This window comes from Crotalus tigris, unplaced genomic scaffold (genome assembly GCF_016545835.1).
Source record: "Crotalus tigris isolate CLP2741 ecotype Arizona unplaced genomic scaffold, ASM1654583v1 scf7180000018504.2861643, whole genome shotgun sequence".
NCBI lineage: Eukaryota > Metazoa > Chordata > Lepidosauria > Squamata > Viperidae > Crotalus > Crotalus tigris.
In genome coordinates this window covers 2,555,835-2,576,786 of record NW_024097043.1, presented here as the reverse complement: position 1 = coordinate 2,576,786, position 20,952 = coordinate 2,555,835, and the positions used below count along the sequence as shown (strand labels likewise).

At 37.5% G+C, this 20,952-nt stretch overlaps 1 protein-coding gene across 3 annotated transcripts in view; it reads left to right on the top strand.

Annotated features, from left to right (window-relative positions):
* Positions 1-782: 782 nt before the first annotated feature.
* Positions 783-20,952, top strand: part of ANO9 (anoctamin 9) — a 50,989-nt gene continuing 30,819 nt past the window's right edge. For 2 of the 3 annotated variants that reach the window (XM_039353250.1, XM_039353249.1), the window contains exons 1-4: positions 783-1,112; positions 8,970-9,026; positions 19,783-19,899; positions 20,215-20,366. In XM_039353250.1, the coding sequence (XP_039209184.1) occupies positions 1,107-1,112; positions 8,970-9,026; positions 19,783-19,899; positions 20,215-20,366 (332 nt within the window). In that variant the 5' untranslated portion in view covers positions 783-1,106. Of the gene's footprint in view, positions 1,113-1,226; positions 1,405-8,969; positions 9,027-19,782; positions 19,900-20,214; positions 20,367-20,952 lie in introns of those variants that run through there. The other variant, XM_039353251.1, reaches the window with a different exon arrangement.

The following is a 20,952-nucleotide window of genomic DNA, read 5'->3' as shown; positions in this document are numbered from 1 at the left end:
GAGGAGGTAAGGATAACCTTATACTGCAATTTATACTGTATTCATGAACCTTCTTATACACTTCCAATAAAAGATTGGAGCTAATGAGCTAAGCTATTGTTTAATTATTGAACGATTAGGTACATAATCACACTATAGTGCACAAACCACAGCAGCAGGGTTCATGTTACACAGTGAACCCGAATTTAACATGTCACTTCGGGATTAGCCTAAGAAAGGTTGGGGTCCATGCAATGCCAACTTTGGCGATCTTTCTACATTCTAGAACGAATGTACAACCTCTCTGATGAATTCCTGCAAAACAAAGAGGAGGAAAAAAACACCGTGCTTTAGAAGAAACGTCCCTTCCTTTAGACAAAAAAGATACGTGATAAGAAGGGCGTCAGTCCAAGCCTGGTGCACAGCGCTTTTGCGCAGGTATCAGGTTCAGCAGAACCCTTTTCTTCACCTTCACTTTTCTGTGGTCCAACGCGGCCGGCCGCAGTAACTCCCTTAAGCTGGCCCTGAGCCTTTTTACACTTCTGTGTGGTGTGAATCCAGTTTAAAAAAAACAAGTAGCTCCAGATGCCACCCCCAAAGTCAGACTGATTTTTTTTAAAAAAAAACTTCTGCTCATCTAGTTAACCCGGGGGGGGGGGAGGCTCCTGCGATCTTTTATTTACATTGTCAGGAAGAAAAGGCTCGCGCGGGACGCACGCTCATCCCTGAGCAAGACCGCAAAGGGCTCGGTTCGCCCCGCCCCTGCCCGGCTACTTTTTCGTATCCTGGTTAAATCTGGCAGGGCGGGAAGTTCTCTGTCTCTCTCTCTCTCTGTCTCTCTCTCTCTCTCTGTGCCTGCGGCAACAGCGGCAGGTGGTGGTTCTGTTGCCGGGAGGCGCACCGCTGCCAGTCACACGCGGAAGTGAGGCCGCCTCGAGCACTCAGGCTGGAATTGGAACGAGAGACCTGGGAGCCTGAAAGGAACCCCCAAAGCAGCATGTGGCGGAGGGGCTCCCTCCGGCACAGCTCCTGAATTTCGGTTAGCGGGCGAGGGCGTCGTAGATCCGAGCTAGGAGCGCTCGTCTCCGGGCTCCGTTGGACGAGAGGAGCGCCGGTCTCCCTCCACCATGCTGGTAAGAAGGCAGAAGGGAAGGTCGAGTGTGCGCAAAGGTAGCTGGAAGGGCAGCCCTAACTGGCTGAGCCACTTCGGGGACTCCCGCTACCCCGGCCGAGTTGTCCCTTCAATCCCGAATGGATCGGGGCTCAGGGATCGTACGGCTCGAAGCCGGGCGCGGTGAGGTGCCAAACACAAAACGATTTGAGGTTTTGTTGAAAGTTTGGCGGGGACGGAAGTGGCGAATGAGATAAATAAGGAACTCCCGCAGGTAAAATGAACCGCGTCGGGCTCTTCAGGTATACCTCCAGGTAGGTAAGATTGTTGCGCGCCGGTAGGCACCTGCAAGACAGGAATTAAGCTACGGCCCTATATTCCACTTTTCTGGAAACAAATCCCACTGAACCGTGTTCGGAGTTACATCTGAGAGCAGACCCATTGCTTGAGCCTTTTCGGTCTTCCTTTGCGTCGGGTCGAATCCATTACATATTTTGCAAGAATTTCTTTTCTACCTACTTGTAAGCAGACCTTTCGAGAGCCGGTTTAGAGTAATGGTTAAGGCATCACGCGGCTAGGCACTTTCTTTCAGCCTTAAGATAGAAGAAGGCAATGGCAAACCGCTTCTTAGAAATCTTGCCAAGAGTCTCGGCAATCTCTGAGAAAGAAGAAAAAATAAGCAGAGCGAAACTTTTGTTACAGATACTTTGGTACAAGATAACTATTGGAAATTTCTCCCCCCCCAAGTTCATGTTCTAGTTAAAGGCTGAAAATATGATCAATATTTTACATTTACTTAGAAAATTCTTTACTTAGGTTTCATATTACAACCGGAAGGTTTTATAGAAAGATACCATTGGTTTATCATTTAAAACTATCCAATTGATGGATCATTCCCTGATCAACTATTAATTATGTTTATAAAGACAAATGCCATAGCTTACAGCTTAGAAGCTAGATTGCATTTGAATTGAATAGCTGTGCAGCCCAATCTTGCACATGTTTCCTCAGAGTTTGGTGAGTGTTACAAAAGTTTATTAGTTGTTTCACTATTTGATTAGCTAACTATCCTGATTTCAGGGAAGGTGACTGTTGATAAGCAGGAACTTAAAGATGGTTATCCACTCATGCAATTAAAGTTTCCCAAGAGTTTCATACCGCTTTTGGCTGAGTTGATGTTTACATCACAGGCTATAGCTGACTCTCTATTCTGGGCTATCTAATCCTTATTTGACACAGAGTTGTAGGAGCAGTCTGAAATAATAATAAAAAAACCCCAAAGTTTATATAACTAGAAATCAGTGTACAAAACCCAGTCTTAGTAGTATTTCCTTTTGTCTGAATCATCTTTCTGTTAGAAACATTGGAAATCAAATAGCATTATTATATGTTGCATTTATACACCATACTAAGGTATAATTTCTTTTGAACATAGTTTATGGAATAAGTCAAAATGGCTGGGCTCATAAGATCATAAATCAGGCAGGTGTTATGTGCTCTTCTCACCAGCACTAAGGCTATCATATCTACACTGCAAAAATTCAGAGGCTCAAAGGATGGCAACAGAATTAAGCATATGTTTGTAGTGCTCGCTTAATGGCTAGTTGTTTTACAGTTACAATTGCCACAGAACAGGTGCTTTAGAGCCCATTATGATAGCCCATCTGGCTGTCACGTGACCACAGATTGGGTGAGTCAGCTTTATGACCTGTCAAGGCATTATATAGTCATGTGACCAGGATTTATGATTTTTTTTTTTTTGCTGGTTTAGATTATCCTCTAGAACAGGGGTAGGCAACCTTGGCTCTTTTATGACTCGTGGACTTCAACTCCCAGAATTCCTGAGCCAGCCATGCTGGCTCAGGAATTCTGGGAGTTGAAGTCCACGAGTCATAAATGAGCCAAGGTTGCCTATCTCTTCTCTAGAATAATATTTCTTAAACTTCTTTGAGGACTCTTTCTCATTTTTTAAATTTGTGGAGGACCCCAAAAGAGATTAATGTGGACATTAAACTGCTCTCCTCCATCGATTATCAAACAGCTAGTTTCCTGTGATATGCTAACACACAGGGTAAATATGCTAAAATGCATAGGGCAAATATTGACTCAACTATTTTGCAGTTTACCTACAGATAGATTGTAAATTGTAAATCAGATTATACCTGATCAAATTACAGTGGTTTATAGAACAGTATAATAAAAAGTAGCATGCATTTTCCATTTTCAGTTTCTCTTTATATTATTTTAATCATTTTTGACCTACCTTCTCATAACTTTCTCATCCATCCTGCATAGAAGCTCTGAACTGTGTTATGAATCTCAATTAATTTAACGCATTTTAGCAAATCTTGGTCCTTTGAGTCACAGACAGAAGAAAATATTTAGTTTTGAATAGAAATTGGGTTCAAATGATAAGCTGAAATGATGAAAAGTGTTCAAGGTGATAATGATTCATAAAGTAACCTTTTAAAATACAATTATTAATGGAGACTGATGAACAATGGCCAAATAAAAACTCCAGGCAACTAAAACACCTACTATATTTTGTACTTTAGAGACAAAGTAGGCAAAATATTGAATTGCTAACAATCATACACTTGCTGAATAATTGAGAAAGCCAAATATTATCGTTAAAGAAATCTATTTGTATTTCATTGATTATAGAAGGGTCTTTGATTGTGTTAACCATGTCCATCTGTGGAATGTCCTTAGGAAAGTGGGAATCACAGAACATTGAATTGCCTCATGCAAAACCCACACCCAGGATGGAAACAGACTGGCTCTTGGTCAGCAAAGGAGTGAGATGAAGCTGTGTACTCTCTCCTTGTTTATTATATTTATACTCTGAATATATACAGAGGAAAGCTGGATGGAAGAAGATAAAGAATATGATTTTAATTCTGGAGGAAGAAACAGGAATAACCTGTCCAATGCTAATAAAACTATACTGATAGCTGAAAATGCAAATGATCTGCAAGTTCTAATAACAAAAACCAAGGAGCATAGCGAGAAATGGGATTAACATTAAATACAAATAAGACCAAACTAGTGAGAGCAACATAGCAACAAGTCTAAGGAATGATAATGAAGACCTTCTGGTGGACCTTCTGATTTTTAGGATGACCTATCAGCAGTAAAGGAAAGAAATATACTAGCCACTAATATAGTTTGGTAGAGTGACCATGAAGGCCTTGGAAAAAAATACTCAGATGTGTGATGTCTCTATGTCTACAAAGATCAGAATAATTCAAGCAATAGTTTTCTTGTGACACTCTGTAGAAGTGAAAGTTGGTCTTTGAAGAAAGAGGACAAAAAGAATATTAAAACCTTTTAACTTTCTGTTGGGAAGACTCCTGAAAATACCATGGATAGCTAAGAAAACAAATAAGTGATTTATATCACACTAATCAACCCAGAATTCTCACTGAAGACAAAAATGACCAGGCTAAAATTATTGTATTTTAGGTGCATGTTGCAAAGACCTAGCTTTCTTGAAAAGTTTAAAAGGTGAGGAAATGTGGAAGGAAAGAAGAGGACAATCAACATTATACACCCAGTGATGATGTGTATATATCAGTGGAAGACTCAGGTTTGGGACAGATCATCTGGACAAGTTTTATGAAAGTGAGCATTAAGTGTTAATACTGACTTGATGCATCGAATCACCGATCAGTCAATGAAAACAGCATGGTGGTTTGCAAAAGAGACTGATGACAATGCAGAGAAATAAACAAAAAATAGACTTTAGCTACAGGAAATCATAAACCTGGCTCACACTGGTTGTACCTTGCTTAGAATTTTTACTCTTTTTGATGCTTCGTTGCTACCCCAGTGACTTTTTCAAGTATCAGGTTTTGCTCTTCCCACACGTGTAGTCTCCCAGCATTCTCTACATCTAGTGCCTGAGTGTAAAAACGATCATTTAAATGTTGAAATGGATTAGATGTCCAAAGTAAGGTTGTTAGCAATTCAGTTCTATCTTTTGAAGATCCCAACGCCACTGCACATTTCACCAAAAATATGAGAGACATCATCTCTACACATTGTTCAGCCGTTCTTTTCTGGCACGGCTGTCAAACTTGATAATTGCATAGGAGACAGACTTTCCGAAAGCAACATTTCCTCTGAATTCATAATACTAAAAAAATTCGATACTGCTATAGTAACTTTTATCTTAATTGTAGTAATTAGTTTAAATGCAGTTAACCAGACTTGTTTCTCTAACCACAGGTCACAGTGCTGATGATAATTAAATTGAATTATTTATTTAGAGAGACCTACTCACAGCCAGCTTGCTAGAGGATATGTATCTTGAGATTTTACACAATGCAGTGGTTGCATCATCTATTGTTTGCTGCAGTGTTCCCCTTATACAGTGTAGTGAAGTATAGTCCACCTAAATTTCATGAATCAAAAATGTATTAAAGCCAGTGCACTTATTGGGACACAGCAATATTATCCAACTAGATAAACCGATAATGAACTGAACTTCTTAGCATACAAAAGACATAGTTATACCAGTAGTTTGATGAAGAGTAATGCAGTAATAATAGCAATTATTGTTCCCTAAGCCAGCATGTGATTCTTTTGAAATATAGAAGAGAATCCTATAGCAATGAATTGCTGAAGAGAGTTCTTCTAATTTCATTTTCTGTCATGGTATCCCCCACTTCCCCAGATTTTTTTTTACACTTGGTGCTAGGCTGGGAATTGTTTATTTATTTATTTCTTGACATCTTGGTTCTTGTGAGAAGTTAGTTAATTGTGACTTATATAGTACTTCATGATAGTTAAGTAAATCATCACTTAGTGCAAGATGTACACTCAGCCACTCATCCCTAAACAGCTTTCTCCTGTTGCTTTTTCATTTGTCAACTGGCCTGTCTTGGGATTTTTCCCGATAGAGTATTTTTCATCAATTGAGTATTTCCCCCTAAATATTATTATTATTATGTGATCCTCAAGAGAAATTCAAGCCTTATAATATCTCTTTCTTGGGTGTGAGTGATGCAATTTTGCTTACACAAGGAATTTTTCACAGAAGCAGTTTGCTATTAATCATACAAAAGTCACATTTTCAAAATGTTCTTGTCCGAAGTATTCTTATTCATAGTTCATGTCATATATTTTTTTCAGAATTTTCTATTTTATTCCATTCCATTCTACTCTACTCTATTTTCTCATTCTTTTCCTGTTTCCCGCACTAATAGCTGGGCAGAATTTCATGTTTGCTGATTTTGCTCCATACTCAGTAGATTGGTTCCCTCTCTCCTTAACAAAACCTGCCATTTCCACTTTTTTTGTGTGAATACTTATTATATGCTGGAACAAAGCAATGTCAATGCAAATTAGTATATTCTCTTTAAAAATGTGCTCTATAGAAGAAATGAACAATTGTTTCTCAGAAATAATTTCTGTTGCATCCTATTTCTATTCATCTTAAAAGAAAAAACACAAATGTCCAAACAACAAGGAATATGGGTGTGGGCAACCACTTGCTGAGCATAATCTGAAACTGCTCTATAAGCCACTGGAGATGAGCCTATCAAGAGGCCAAAGAGGCATTACGGTAATCTGGACACATTCTGAGTTCACAATACATTCTGCATGTAGCCCCTGGAAGTGGCATTCCCAGACTTTATGCATTCTATCAGGATTGGCAAATGTCCTGAATGAAGCTCAAGATCAGCCTTTCCAGAACACTGTAGATCAGTTAGCACTAGAGATGGGAAAAGCTGAAGGACAAATCTTTTTGTTGTCATCTGATAGTGTCTCAAAGATCTTTGGGGCTTCTTGAAGGTAAAGCTGTAGAATGTGGTTCTGATTGGATGAACCTATTTTTCCTAAGTGGTGGATTGTGGGTTATGGGATGTCGGCTTGCAAGGAAGTCTCTACATAAGAGATCCTGGTATGCATAGAAAACTTTGACTGTGCTTGGGGAAAAAGTGGAATTAGTTGCCCTTGTGGCATTCTGGTGAAAATAAATGCTCAAACAGAGTGATGTGTAATTTACTATATGCTGGAGATTATATCCATAGTTTCCAATTGATGTAAGAGGATTTATAATATAACATCTTATGTGGATAGATATTTTAATCCAATACATTTCATGTCATTTCTCAGAGAATTTTATGAATGCTATTTTGATGTTCAGAAATGCCATTGTTACCTTGGAAATGGCATTGCCTGCCTTTTGCTTTGTATTTTCTGCTCAGTTGTATATCTGCCCCCAAAATAATAAATTGCAGGCCAGAGAACCTGGTCCTTTCAAAGGGAAAGTGATTTTTCAAAAATGTAATTTCCTGGTCAAAACATTCTCTTAGTAAGAAAAATATATAAAACATTATTTTAAGACTGTTGCTGGGTTCCCAGATTGCACTATACTATACATCAAGGCTTGCAGAACTTGACTCACAACTGAAGTTCATGTAATAAGCTCAAACTGCACTACAGTCACCTGGATATGTGAATCCAATAGGTAGCAAAACAACTACCTATTCAATGGCCACACTGTCCTGCAATTCTAAGAATTCTGATCTCGATACAATTTAAGAACTCTGGATGAGAGAAAGTTCAATAAAATCTGTTCGAAATTATACTGAAATGGTGATTTGACTGCACAAATTCCAAAAAAAGTAAACAACAATAAACCATACTTGTTTGCTAAGATCTTGTGGGGTTGGAGTAGAAGACTGCAAGTTTCCTTCCAACTCTGTTATTCTACTCTACTCTACTCTACTCTACTCTACTCTACTCTACTCTACTCTCTACTCTACTCTACTCTACTCTACTCTACTCTATTCTAGTATAAGCTTGTCTTGTAAAATGCTTCCAAATCTTCCTAAACTAAATTTGCTATATTTTTCTTAAGTTTTTGAAAGTTTACATGGGGATGTGCTCTTGCTACAGAAATACTTCTATAAATTGGGATCTAGGCTGCCAAAGTCCTTGCAGACATGTCTCCAAGAATCAGTTCTATTAAACTGGATACATTTTTTCCATTTCATTACAAAAAGTTTTATAAAATATTGATAATAAACTTATTTATATGTGCTAATAAATGTAATATAATCTCCATATCCATTTAAATAACTATTAACTTTATCATCTTGTGATTTTAAAACCAGTATAGGTCAGATATTAATAATATCTGATGGTCCCATTTTGGGGCAAAGCAATACATCAAGTGATAGTTGCCAACATATAATATAAATATAAAATGATTTAATTTTTTGCTGATACCTTTTCTTCCTAAAATATATTTTGACATTTGGTTGCTATCCTTATTTTTGCTGCAGTAACAACAGTTGAGGGTGATTTAAAAGAAATTACGTTCAAATTGTGGGCATCCATATTTCTTTCATATCAGATGTGATGAAATAATCTGTTTTTGAAACACCGCAAAAGTAGGGTGATGTCACTTTCCAAATAGCATTCCATGTTTTGAAAACGAATTTCCTCTGGAGGACACTTTCACATTAGGGCTGTTGGTTGCAACACTTTTGTTGCGTCTGCTTCTTCGTTTTTTTTCATTAGAAGTATTCTCCCTCTAGCAAGCAGATCTTTCTGATGGTTTCTTTGGTCTGAGTTTTGTAGGTTAGTGCTGTGGTTGTAAATCAAGATTTATGGTATCATGCATTATATGAAACTAAATGACTGAGTGCAATATGTAGATCAGGCCATTGAGATGAAACCAGTGATATCTGCTTAGTAAGACTCAGCCAAGATTAAATATAATACCTAGGAGTAAAACTTTGCCGGGGGGGGAGGAAAAAAGTGGGCAATTATGGTTGGAAATGTTGTACATCAAAACTAAACTGTGACATGGATACTGTTAGCACAAAAGAAAAACATCTCTGACCATTGCTATCTTTTCTAGGATGAAATTCCATTGATGCCTTTATCCCCTTTGGAAGACTATGAAGGACTGATACCAGTAAGTTATAGATCTGCGACTTTGGTTTAGAAGCCTTTAAAAATAATTTTGAAAGTGGATCTAAGGAACACTTTCATTCTAATCTTAAACATAGATTTAATGCTTTATCTGCATATTCATTCATTCATTCATTCATTCATTCATTCATTCATTCATTCATTCATTCCCTGCCTTTATTATTACTACAAGAAATTCAAAATAGCAAAGATATTCAATACACCTTCCTCCTCCTATTGTCTCCACAACAAGAACCCTGTGAGCTGAGGTGAGCCGAGAGAATGACTGGACTGGAGACTGTATGCATTTCAGATTGCAATTAAAAAAAGTTGCAGTTATGATGGGGATCAATCCAAAATGTTCTAATGCAATTATTTTGGCCTCGCTTGTTTCATAATTGCTACTGTTTTTAAACTGAATAGAAATTACTCAGTTAGAATGCCTGTGTCATTTAATTCAATTCACGGCTGGGGGCTCAAAGAGGAACAATACTTTCAAATGGCAGCACTTTGTTGAATTTATCATGCAAATTGTTTGGACTTGTTTCTTCACATTTTATAATCTTGTTTTCGTAATTGTTCATAATTGTTGTTTTCCACAGTCCCAGGCAAGTCAGTTGCTATTCAGTGAATGATGGTATTCATGGGAAGTCCTTTAATGAAGATCTGAGGAGTCTTCAGTTCTCTTATGTGCAAAAAAATTCTACAATTGGCTGATTCAGATTCACTTTCTACCTGTAAAACCAGTGGGGTTTTTTTTGGCACATTCTCAGATTATAGTCATTAATTTTATCCAGGAGGTGCTTCAGGTTATGGGAGGGATGTTAAACCTAACCCTGTAGGTAAAATATGTGGGAAATGGAAAGAAATAAGTATGTGTTAGATTTGTTAATGCTAGGGTTAGTAGGCAAAGTGTCTGAATGCACTGACTTGGTAGAATTTCCATCTTTTAAAAAAGGTTAACATCTTATTCAACCCAGAATTACACTTTGTACACTATATAATGGCAGGGTGGTTACAGCATGGCTTATCTTTATAAGGCTTACTAGACAAACCTCTCCTCGACTAGGAATTCTCAAGGTGTAAGTCATGACTTCTGGAGAACTGCAAGCAAAACGAGGGAGCTGTACTTCCTTCCCCCTTGTCAGAATGCAGAATGTAGACACTGGTGCTCTCCCTCAGTGTCCCCTATGCTCACAGCAATAGTTTCTCCTGAGTGCTACCAGTAAGGCAACTCAACCAGAGCCAAGGTCAGGGGTCTTGAAACTTGGCCCTTTTATGACTTGTGCAATTCCCAGAATTCCTCAGCCAGCAGGCCTGGCTGAGGAATTCTGGGAGTTGAAGTCCACAAGTCATAAAAGGGCCAAGTTTGAAGACCCCTAGCCAAGGCACTCTGGTCTAATCTCAGTTTCTCCTTTCCCAGATGTGGCTCTTTTCCCTGAAAGATTGCACAAGGGACCAAGCCAGCATACTCATTCTAGAAAGCAAAATTATGCTGGCCTCATGACGTGTCAGCCTTCTCTCAGAAGCAGAACAGTATGGAGTCTGGATTGCTTGAAGTGGCTGTGCAGGTTCAGGAACAGGACAGAAATTTTCTAATTGGCAAAGGGGAATTTTATAGATACTTAGACATACACATGCACAAGGGCAGCCCTGTTGGGGCAAATAAATAATCATGAGATCAAACCAAGGGTGATATAAAGCAGAAATATAAACCTTCCTTCCCCTTCTCCTTTCAAGGATGGTAGACAAGAGACGACATTGAAGGTAGAATGTAGACAAGGTAGATCGAAGGTAGATATGTATACACATATCATACAATGGAAGTTACATGGCAGACAATAAACAACAGAAACCTCAGCTTAGCATTCAAGATACAAAACGTGTATAAAACTTCCACAACTACAGGAAGTGCGAATAGTCGGACACATGGCACAATCAAATCCTGTATCCAACCATTTGTAGAGAATTTACCACCTCAGCCCATATATTTGTGTGTAAGTGTGTACTGGGAAGTACAGGGCAGATTGCCTATGCTCCATTTAGGACATGTGAAAGAAGGGTCGAGGGATGGGGCTTTAGATTGGAGCAGTTGCTAAGATTCTGGACCATTACAACTGCCTCTCCCCTATGGATGCATGAGGACATTTTTCAGGATTTTTTTCTCTGAAGACACAAGCCTGATCAGATATAACTTCAAACTCTTTCTTTGTTTTACCATCTCTCCCCCCCCCCAAAAAAACCCACTTATTCCTGGTTGGGAAAAGCTATTGTACTATCAGATTCTGGATCATCTTTACATAATTTATTTCCAAATGTCTGTACAGTGGAAAAGAATAGAAAGGCATAGAGCTAAGGGAATCCATCTGGATTTGCTAATGATTAGTGTGTTCAGGCATTATTGTCTGCTATATCAATTGTGCTAGAGAACTTGGAATCCTGCAGCTATCTGAACACCCTCTTTAATTCAATCAGAATAGAGAATTCAATCAGAATAAAGCTGGAAGGGACCTTGAAGATCTTCTAGTCCAAACCCCTGTTCAAGTAGAAGACCATATACCATTTCAGAGAAGTGACTGTCTAATCTCTTCTTAAAAACCTCCAGTGATGGAACGCCCACAACTTCTGAAGGCAAGCTGTTCCACTGGTTAATTGTCCTCACTGTTAGGAAATTTCTCCTTAATTCCAGGTTGCTTCTCTCCTTGATTAGTTTCCATTCATTGTTTCTTGTCTTGCCCTCTGGTGCTTTGGAAAATACCTTTACCTTTACCTGGGCCTTGAATGGCTGTACATTCCATCTTAAAGATAAGTCAGAAATCACAATGGTTATAGCTTCAGGCAGTGATTAATTCTTGCTCAAGTTTCAGCTATATTGAAATTACTGGATGTTGTCTCTCCTGTATAAATACCTCGATTAAACAAGATTAAAGAACCAATTTATGGGCTATTTTTACAATACCATTAACCTTGGATAGATTTCCAGAACCACTCACAGAATTTTATAGGGCACTGATATATTATCTTCCAGCTGGAACATCCTCTTATTTGGTAATCCATGTTTCCATTTTTTCCTTACCAAGAAAACTCCCTTAAGATATTGAGGAAAAAGAAGCAATATCTATGCCATGCATTTGATTGGTAGCACCAATAGTTCCTCAGATAGTTTTAAGTTTCATCTAGATTTAGCACTGTATCATTTGGAGTTATTATTTTTTAATTCAAATTCATTTATTTTTCCCAAAGAGAATTAGCTCAAAATGCTATGAAAAAAAAAATAAAAAAATACTTCCCCAATTTTTCATTTTTTAAAAAAATCCCTAAGTAAACCTCATATCATAAACCTAACTGTTAAGATATCCTTCCATTTGACAAATCATTTTTATAATGTTGCTATGAAAACTACCCAAATGTAGTCGTCATTAGGAATCAAGCTTGGCTCCAGGGAATCTTTAATTTTTAGCTTGATACTCTTTATGGCTTTTAAAAATGGCTGAAAAACCTCACCATAAATGTTAAGAAATCTAACCAAAGAGTATTTTGCCATTAAATAAAGTTTTTTTAAATTACTTACATATAGTACAATATCTTAGTTGATAATACGTGAATCCACTAATTCTTATAAAAATCAAGGGAATGTTCATTTTTTTGACATTTTGCAAAAAAATCCTATATAGCAAGAATTATATTACATTTTTTCCCCAAAAAGAATAGCTGTCAGACAAAAATTTCCACTCTTATGGGCAATTCCTGGATCTTTGAGTGCTATACATCATCCATAATATATTTATTTCTTCTTAGCAGTTCATCTATCAAAATGAGAGCATTTTTGCTCTTTTTTGATGAACAAAAAAATCCACTGAATGTCAATAAAATGATGGTACACTGAATGCTCTATTTCAATAAATATAGCATCATCGTTAAAAAAAATCTTTTTTTTAAATTAAGTATTATTTTTTGGATTTTTAAAAATAAAGCAAAACAACATCAGAATGATTTTTATCATTTCCTCAGGGATATCTATGTACTGGCTGTTTGAATTTTAAAAAAGGTATGAGCAGAACCTGCATAGGTTCAATTAATCTATTCAATGCTTCATTAAATATTTTGAACTATCATGTTAGCTCAGTTTGCTTGACATTCTCATGTTGCACTGATATTTTACTGATTTTACTGATATTTTATTTTGCACTGAGAAAGAGGAACTAATTATTAGGAATGGATGAGCTGCTGGCAGTGGGATTCAAAATCTGCAAGATGGAAGGGGCATTAAGGAAGTCTGCCCCTTTTGTATATGCGTGTGGTGTTATTCTGTTCACCATCTTACAGGTTTTGTCTCTCTCCTAAATACCCTTCCCAGTAAGAATCCTTAGTGAAGAAAATATGATCTGGAGAAATGTAAGACTCATGGTTGAGATGCAACATCATTTAGAACAGGGGTAATCAACCTTGGTTCTTTTATGACTCGTGGACTTCAATTCCCAGAATTCCTGAGCCAGCTTAGCTGGCTCAGGAATTCTGGGAGTTGAAGTCCATGAGTCATAAAAGAGCCCAGGTTGACTACCTCTGATTTAGAACATTCATTTTCTTTCTGAAAGGAGCTAGGATTCTTCATGTGGAGGAAGAAATGTAGCAATAAAGTGAGACAAGACAGATGGAAGAATGGATTATTTAAATAAATGGATGGAGGAGAAAATGTATCACTTTCCAGTGATCTTTTCTAGCAGCCTTTTTTGAAGGGAAAAAAAGTGAAGAGAGAAAAAGCTTCAATAAAAGAAATGCATTTGAAAATATTTTCCAGTTGCAGAATAGCAAAGAAGAAAGAATAACAAAGGTGACAGTTAGAATGCTTTGATAAATGTTTCCGACTGGAAACCAATAATATAGATATTTGGGAGAAATGAAGCTATCTTGAGAGGGTGAGTGGGAAACTCTAGGTAGAAATGACTTTTCTGACATCAGAAATAGATTTACTTAAATGTGGTGCAATCTATACATGCTCCTTTGAGAGTTATTCCATGGAAACTCTTTAGAATTTGAATGAGACTGCATATTGTAATGAAGTATTACATATTTTGACTATATAAAATGTAATCAGTTATGGATATGTGTATTCAAACTGTTTGATTAGATATTATCTTCTCCTAGAATAATTCCATTCTCCTTTCACTTTTTTTTCAGTTTCTTCCTTGTATTGGTTGTCATTCTATGCTTATTCAGTGCGCTGAATTTTCACAAGACTATTTTCATATACCACCCAAAAAGTTACTGTTTGGTTGATGAACTTTCTCTTTCTTTCTTTCTTTCTTTCTTTCTTTCTTTCTTTCTTTCTTTCTTTCTTTCTTTCTTTCTTTCTTTCTTTCTTTCTTTCTTTTTCCTTCCTTCCTTCCTTCCTTCCTTCCTTCCTTCCTTCCTTCCTTCCTTCCTTCCTTCCTTCCTTCCTTCTTTCCTTTATTTAGAGTTTGGAAACCTCAGGCTTGGCTGAATCTAAGCTAGTGAGACAGTAATTATGTTTTCTAATTCAATCTGCTTTAATATGTTTTAAATCACAGTGCTTCTTCTTTCCTTGAGGCATAGTCAAAAGCTGATCCACCAACATATAAATCAAAAGTCAGCAATAAGCTCCTCAGTAATTCAGACCCTGTGCCTCTTTTTTTCTTCCTTCATTAGTGAAAATGGCAATGGCCCAGGGCAAGGCAGAAGGACATCTTGGTCTGACATTTGGGAGTTACTGTATATGTCACTGCTTGTCCTCTGGTAGTATTCTGATACTCTAGATCAGGGTTGGGGAACAATGGCATTTTATGACTTGTGGTCTTCAACTAGCTATGTTGACTCAGGAATTCTGGATGTTGAAGTCCACAAGTCATAAAAAGGCCATAGTTCCTCACCTGTATTTTAGATAAAAATCTTCCCATTTCAAGTGAAAATATTTTATCATGGCATAATATGTGGTCAAACAGAGCAAGAATAGAATAGAATAGAATAGAATAGAATAGAATAGAATAGAATAGAATAGAGCAGAGCAGAGCAGAGCAGAGCAGAACAGAACAGAACAGAACAGAACAGAATAGAAGCTGGAAGGGATCTTGGAGGTCTTCTAGTCCAGCCCCCCGCTCAAGCAGGAGAATCTACATCATTTCAGACAAGTGACTGTCTAGTCTCTTCATAAAAACCTCCAGGGATGGAGCACCCACGATTTCTGAGGGCAAGCTGTTCCACTGGTTAATCGTCCTCACTGTTAGGAAGTTTCTCCTTAATTCCAGGTTGCTTTTCTCTTTGATCAGTTTCCAAACATTGTTTCTTGTCCTGCCCTCTGGTGCTTTGGAGAATAATTTGACCCCCTCTTCTTTATGGCAGCCCCTCAAATACTGGAATACTGCTATTACGTCACCCCTATTTATTCTTTTCCTTAGACTAGCCAAACCCAAGTCCTGCAGCCGTCCTTCATATGTTTTAGTCTCCAGGCCTTTGATCATTTTAGTTGCTCTTCTCTGAACTTTTTCCAAAGTCTCAATGATTAAGATTAAAAAAGGCAGAAAAATACCAAATGATTTTGGTAAAAATAAATATTCTGGAAGTAGGAAGAAAGCTATGCCAGAAACTTCTTCTGAATAAATTGAGCTACAAATAAAAAGTGATGAAATGTCTTCAGATGAAGCTTAAAGTAAGGGAATTCAGAATACTGTAGGTAGTTCAGAGATTTCTGTGGGAATGATAACAATATGTCTGTAGAATGAGTGGAAATTTGCCTAGTTTTTATTTATAGCTATGACACCCCTCCAGTTTGAGGGTCTGGTGGCTTATTTGCTTATTAATAAGTAATTAGAGGCTTTTGTAAGCTCTGAATTAACTTTAGCCAGAGAGATTCTCTTATTTGTGCCTTTGCTGAGTAGAGGTAACCTTTCTTTAACACCTATCATCAAAAGAGCTACAAGAGTCAACCACAAACACTCCAAAGGTTGATTACAGATATCTCCTATATAAATTAGCTGGTAGAATGTGGCTTTGACACTCAGCTAAGATACCTTGCAAGCAAACCTGTTACTAGGAGGTGATGTGATATTTATCTTAAGCTGTGGTTAGAGGCATCCGGACAAGGTCTGGAGATAAGCAAAGTTTATCATTAGCGTAGTTAAAAAAAAAATACACCCAGAGGTAGACAACTTATATGATGACGAAGTAGGATTAACTATTTAATAGAATATTATGGGATGGCTTTGCTTTGTGCACATGTGCGACTGTCATGTAACTTTGTAACCAATTGGCAATTCTCTTATTTTTGTTTTCTGTGGTAAATTGTGTAAAAATAACAGCCTGGTTCCTGGTGTGCTCCTTGGGTGTGAAACTCAGTGACACCCTCTTCTGCTTCTGCACAGAACTAAAGAGTTTTGTCTTTCCTTATCCTGTGTGGACATTGGCTTCTTCACACCGGGTTAGTACCCACCAATCTTTTAGCCAATAAGTCAAAAAGTAAAATTAAAACAAATTCAGAGAAACAATTTCAGAGAAGAGCAACTAAGATGATCCAAGGCCTGGAGACTAAAACATATGAAGAAGGGCTGCAGGACTTAGGTTTTGCTAGTCTAAAGAAAAGAAGAAACAGAGCTGACATGATAGCAGTATTCCAGTATTGAGGGGCTGCCACAAAGAAGAGGGGGTCAAACTATTCTCCAAAGCACCAGAGGGCAGGACAAGAAACAATGGTTGGAAACTGACCAAAGAGAGAAGCAACCCGGAATTAAGGAGAAACTTCCTAACAGTGAGGACAATTAACCAGTGAAACAGCTTGCCCTCATAAATCGTGGGCGTTCCATCACTGGAGGTTTTTAAGAAGAGATTAGACAGTCACTTCTCTGAAATGATATAGGTTCTCCTGCTTGAGTGGGGAGCTGGACTAAAAGACCTCCAAGGTCCCTTTCTATTCTATTCTATTCTATTCTATTCTATTCTATTCTATTCTATTCTATTCTATTCTATTCTATTCTATTCTTTCCCACAGAAAAAAAAGAATTGAAAAAAAAACCCCATAAATGCTCTGAGAATGCTGAAAATGGTAAGATTGTAAAGAGTAGATAGGATAATGGAAGAAATGTTATAAATATGAATGTGATTTGCCTGTGGAGTGGCTATGCGACTTGTGTAATATTGACAAGAGCCGAGGTGGCGCAGCAGTTAGGGTGCAGTACTGCAGGCCACTTTAGCTGACTGTGTTCAGCAGGTCAGCGGTTCAAATCTCACCGGCTCAGGGTTGACTCAGCCTTCCATCCTTGCGGGGTAGGTAAAATGAGGACCCAGATTGTTGGGGGCAATGTAAATATATATATACATTACTTACTGGTGTACACCGCTTAGAGAGTGCTTGCACTTAAAGCGGTATATAAGTCTCATAAATAAATAAATAAATAAAATAAATGCTGCGTTCCATGGCTGAAGATTGGAAAAATGTTGCTATTGTTCTTTTACACAAAAGGAAAGTTGGCAAGAGTGAATACAAATCTTTACAGATAATAATATGTTAATTGTATTTGGGAAGATGTTGGAGGAATTTTGATCTGAAGGCCACGAGAGGCGACAATGAGCAAAAATTATGAATTTTGTGCCAGGTAGTAGTTGAACAGACTGGAATTTTGCTCCTTAGCAGGCATTGAGAATTGTGGAAAAATGTTTTTTCACACATTCCTTGATTTTGAGAAAATCTATGGGTACAGTATATGTCACAGAATGTTTCACACAAATATGGAATCAAAGATTGGTTCCTGAATATGATAAAAATAGGACAAAAGGGAAGAAAAACTGTCATGTGAATAAATGGAATGCTTAGTGAATTATTCCTCAGTGAGTAGTGAATAAGACAAGGATGTGTGCTGCTCCTTTGGTTGCATAATATATTTATGGATCAATGTATAGGAAATACTTGTGACATCGCAGGTAAATAGATTAGGGATACTTTTATGTAGAGATGTTGGCTGAGAATTCAAATGCTTTTCAGCGAATATATGTATAATATGATGAGGGCTAGGAATTTGGAAATTAATGAATTAAGGACCAAAGTACGGTAGTTTTGTGTGGCAAGAGAAGGGAATGAATGATTTCAAGTTATAAATAAATTGCAAATAAATAGAACTAATACCGGTAGATGTTTGTGCAAGAACTTAGTAGAATGTTTACTAAAGATGGGGAAATGGACAGAGCTGTTGTTTTTTTTAAAAAAGTGGAAATGTTGATAGAAAAGTTGTGAATAGTATGTGGCCTGCACAAAGGAATACATGTTTCTCCAAATAAATAGTGAAAAAAAAAAACAATAACTGCGGAAGAATTTGTTTCTGTCAATGAATCAATGTATAAAACTGATGGAAAGAAAAATGATTTGCAAGGAGAGAATGGGCTATAATAAAGTAGACAACCTGTGAACTGTTGGGTTATCATTTCAGAGGCATTTTCTTACCTAAACAAAGAAACAGAATAACCAAGGGCAAAAAACTAGTAGAAGTGGGAGCAACTTCCAATTTTCTGCTGACTTGATTACGGCTGATCGTCAGCCAGTGGTCCCACCCTAACCCTCTGGAGGCTGAGTAGGCTAGTCTCACCACTGGCTGCTGGAGGGCGATCAGCCATAGTCAAGTCAGCAGAAAGTTGAAAGTTGTTCCCATTCTCACTGTTCTTTTGCCCTTGGTTATTCTGTCTACCTGATCACCAGGAGCAAAAGGAGGGGCCAGTCTATCTGACCTTCAGAGGTGGACCAGTCTACTGAACTTCCAGGCACTGAAGGAATCACAAATTTGCCAAATTTCAGTCCCTTGGGCATCATTTTGGATGCATTATATAAGTTAGCACATTTGAGGTACCATAGTTGAAAAACTGTTGCCCTATGATTAACTGTTTCACTCAGTTAAAACTTACAGACTCAAGAGTTTTAGTGATAAAGTTTCTTATTCTTTTTTGTGTGCTTTCTATAATCTTGCTTATCCTAATACAGGATATTGGGAGAATAAAGAATGAGTATATTATTTTATTGCATTCATTATTCTGAAAGAAAATATTTCATTTTTCTTCATCCTTTCCATCTTTTTAGTGAAAAAAGGCAAAAGGAGGGGGACTGGAAAAAATTGAGGGAAAAATCCAACTATCCCAGTTGTTTTCAAAGTTTTTCCATCTCTTTCTTACAATGATATCTGAATGGGGGTAGTGAATAACTCATGCTTTGTTTTCAAGTCATAAATCGTAATTTGGATCTGCAATTTGTTTTTGTCTTACTGATTGGAAGTGCAGCTTACTAAGTTTCTGTTAGTTTTGTTCATCAATGAGTGATGAAGGCCAACTATACTTAGCATGATGTGTCGATGAATAAACATTGGAAAGAAAATGAATTATAGGATTTTTTTAACATGTGGAATTGATTAATGGAATCATGTGGTCAGAAATACAAAATAGAAGTATTAGGAAAGTATTTTGGAGACTGAATTCTAGAGGGAAGGTGCTTTCCAGTGTTATTTAAAAAGGAAAAAATATTGTTTCTTTCTTTCTTTATTTTATTTATTTATTCATCAAATTTTGAAACCACCTGTCTTTCTCAGAGGGACTTTGCTTATTATATATGTGTAATGTATGCATAATATATTATACATACATAGTTAGTCTCTGGGGGGGTGGGCAACATATACATTTAATATAGTATTATTATTGTTTCCTTCTGCAAGACAAAGAAAACTAATTATTGATTTTCTACTAGTGGATTCAATGGATTGTTTTTTTCTGACCAGTTCCCTAGGAATTGGGATTTTGTCCTAGTTTGTGATGATCACAAGATGAACAGTGTGGAGGATCGCATGAAAAAGAAGTTTCTGGAAGAACTGCACAAGAAAGGGTTCATTATCAAGGTAGGACTGACATCCCTTCCCTCTCCAAAGCTGACACGACATTCCTGGATATCAAGCTGACATGCTGGTTTGACATACTCTTGTTTACAAGAGGACCACAGCTTTCCTTGCTCAGGATGGAGCTGATGTCAGGTAGCTCACTGACAACACAACAAACTCATGCATTGATACAGTGGATGTAATCTGCCTAACAGGCCTTTTCTCAAGCATGGTCATAATGCTTTTGCATCAATACACGAGTATGAGAATTGAGGACTCCTCCTAGACTGTTGTCTTATAAACCTTTGTATCGTTTATTTTCTATCAAACTCTTAGGAAATTCAGGACCAAAAGCTCTTTTATGGAGTTCATGCACCAAGTGGAATCTTCCGAAAATACCAGTGGCTTATAAATAATCCTGATAATGAATTGGGGCATCTGCTTCCAGAGCAATTAGATTACCAAGAGTCAGCAATCACGTCAACAAGGTAAAGTGGCCGTCCATCCATCCATCCATCCATCCATCCATTTAGTCCCAGTCTCAGTTCTTTACAGAATCTGCCACCACTGGGGGCAACTGGTGCATACTGTTTGTGCTCAAGTGAAGCTCAAGTGGTTAACAAATCATGAGGTCATAAATTAATGGAAAAATTGTTTTGAAAAAAATGTTTGAATTGATACAGAGAATATTGCTTTTAACTCAGTGGTTCTCAACCTGTGGGTCGGGACCCCATTTGGGGTCGAACGACCATTTCACGGGGGTCACCAAACAACGCAGTCCGCCATTTTTTCCCCCTTTTCCTTAGCTGTGCTACTCCCTTTTATTCTATTGACTTTTGAAAGGATTGGTCGAGAATGACTTTCTAAGCCATTTTGAAACTCTAAATATATCAACACTATTCATTTCAAGATAACTTTAAGTAATAGATTTTTGTTAAGGCATCTCCACTTACTAGATAGCACATGGAAACTAAAATTAATTATAGTGCCTACTGAGCAGCTACAGCAGTGGTTCTCAACCTTTTTAATGCCACGACCCTAACCGGTCGTAAGTCAAGGACTAAACCAGTCGTA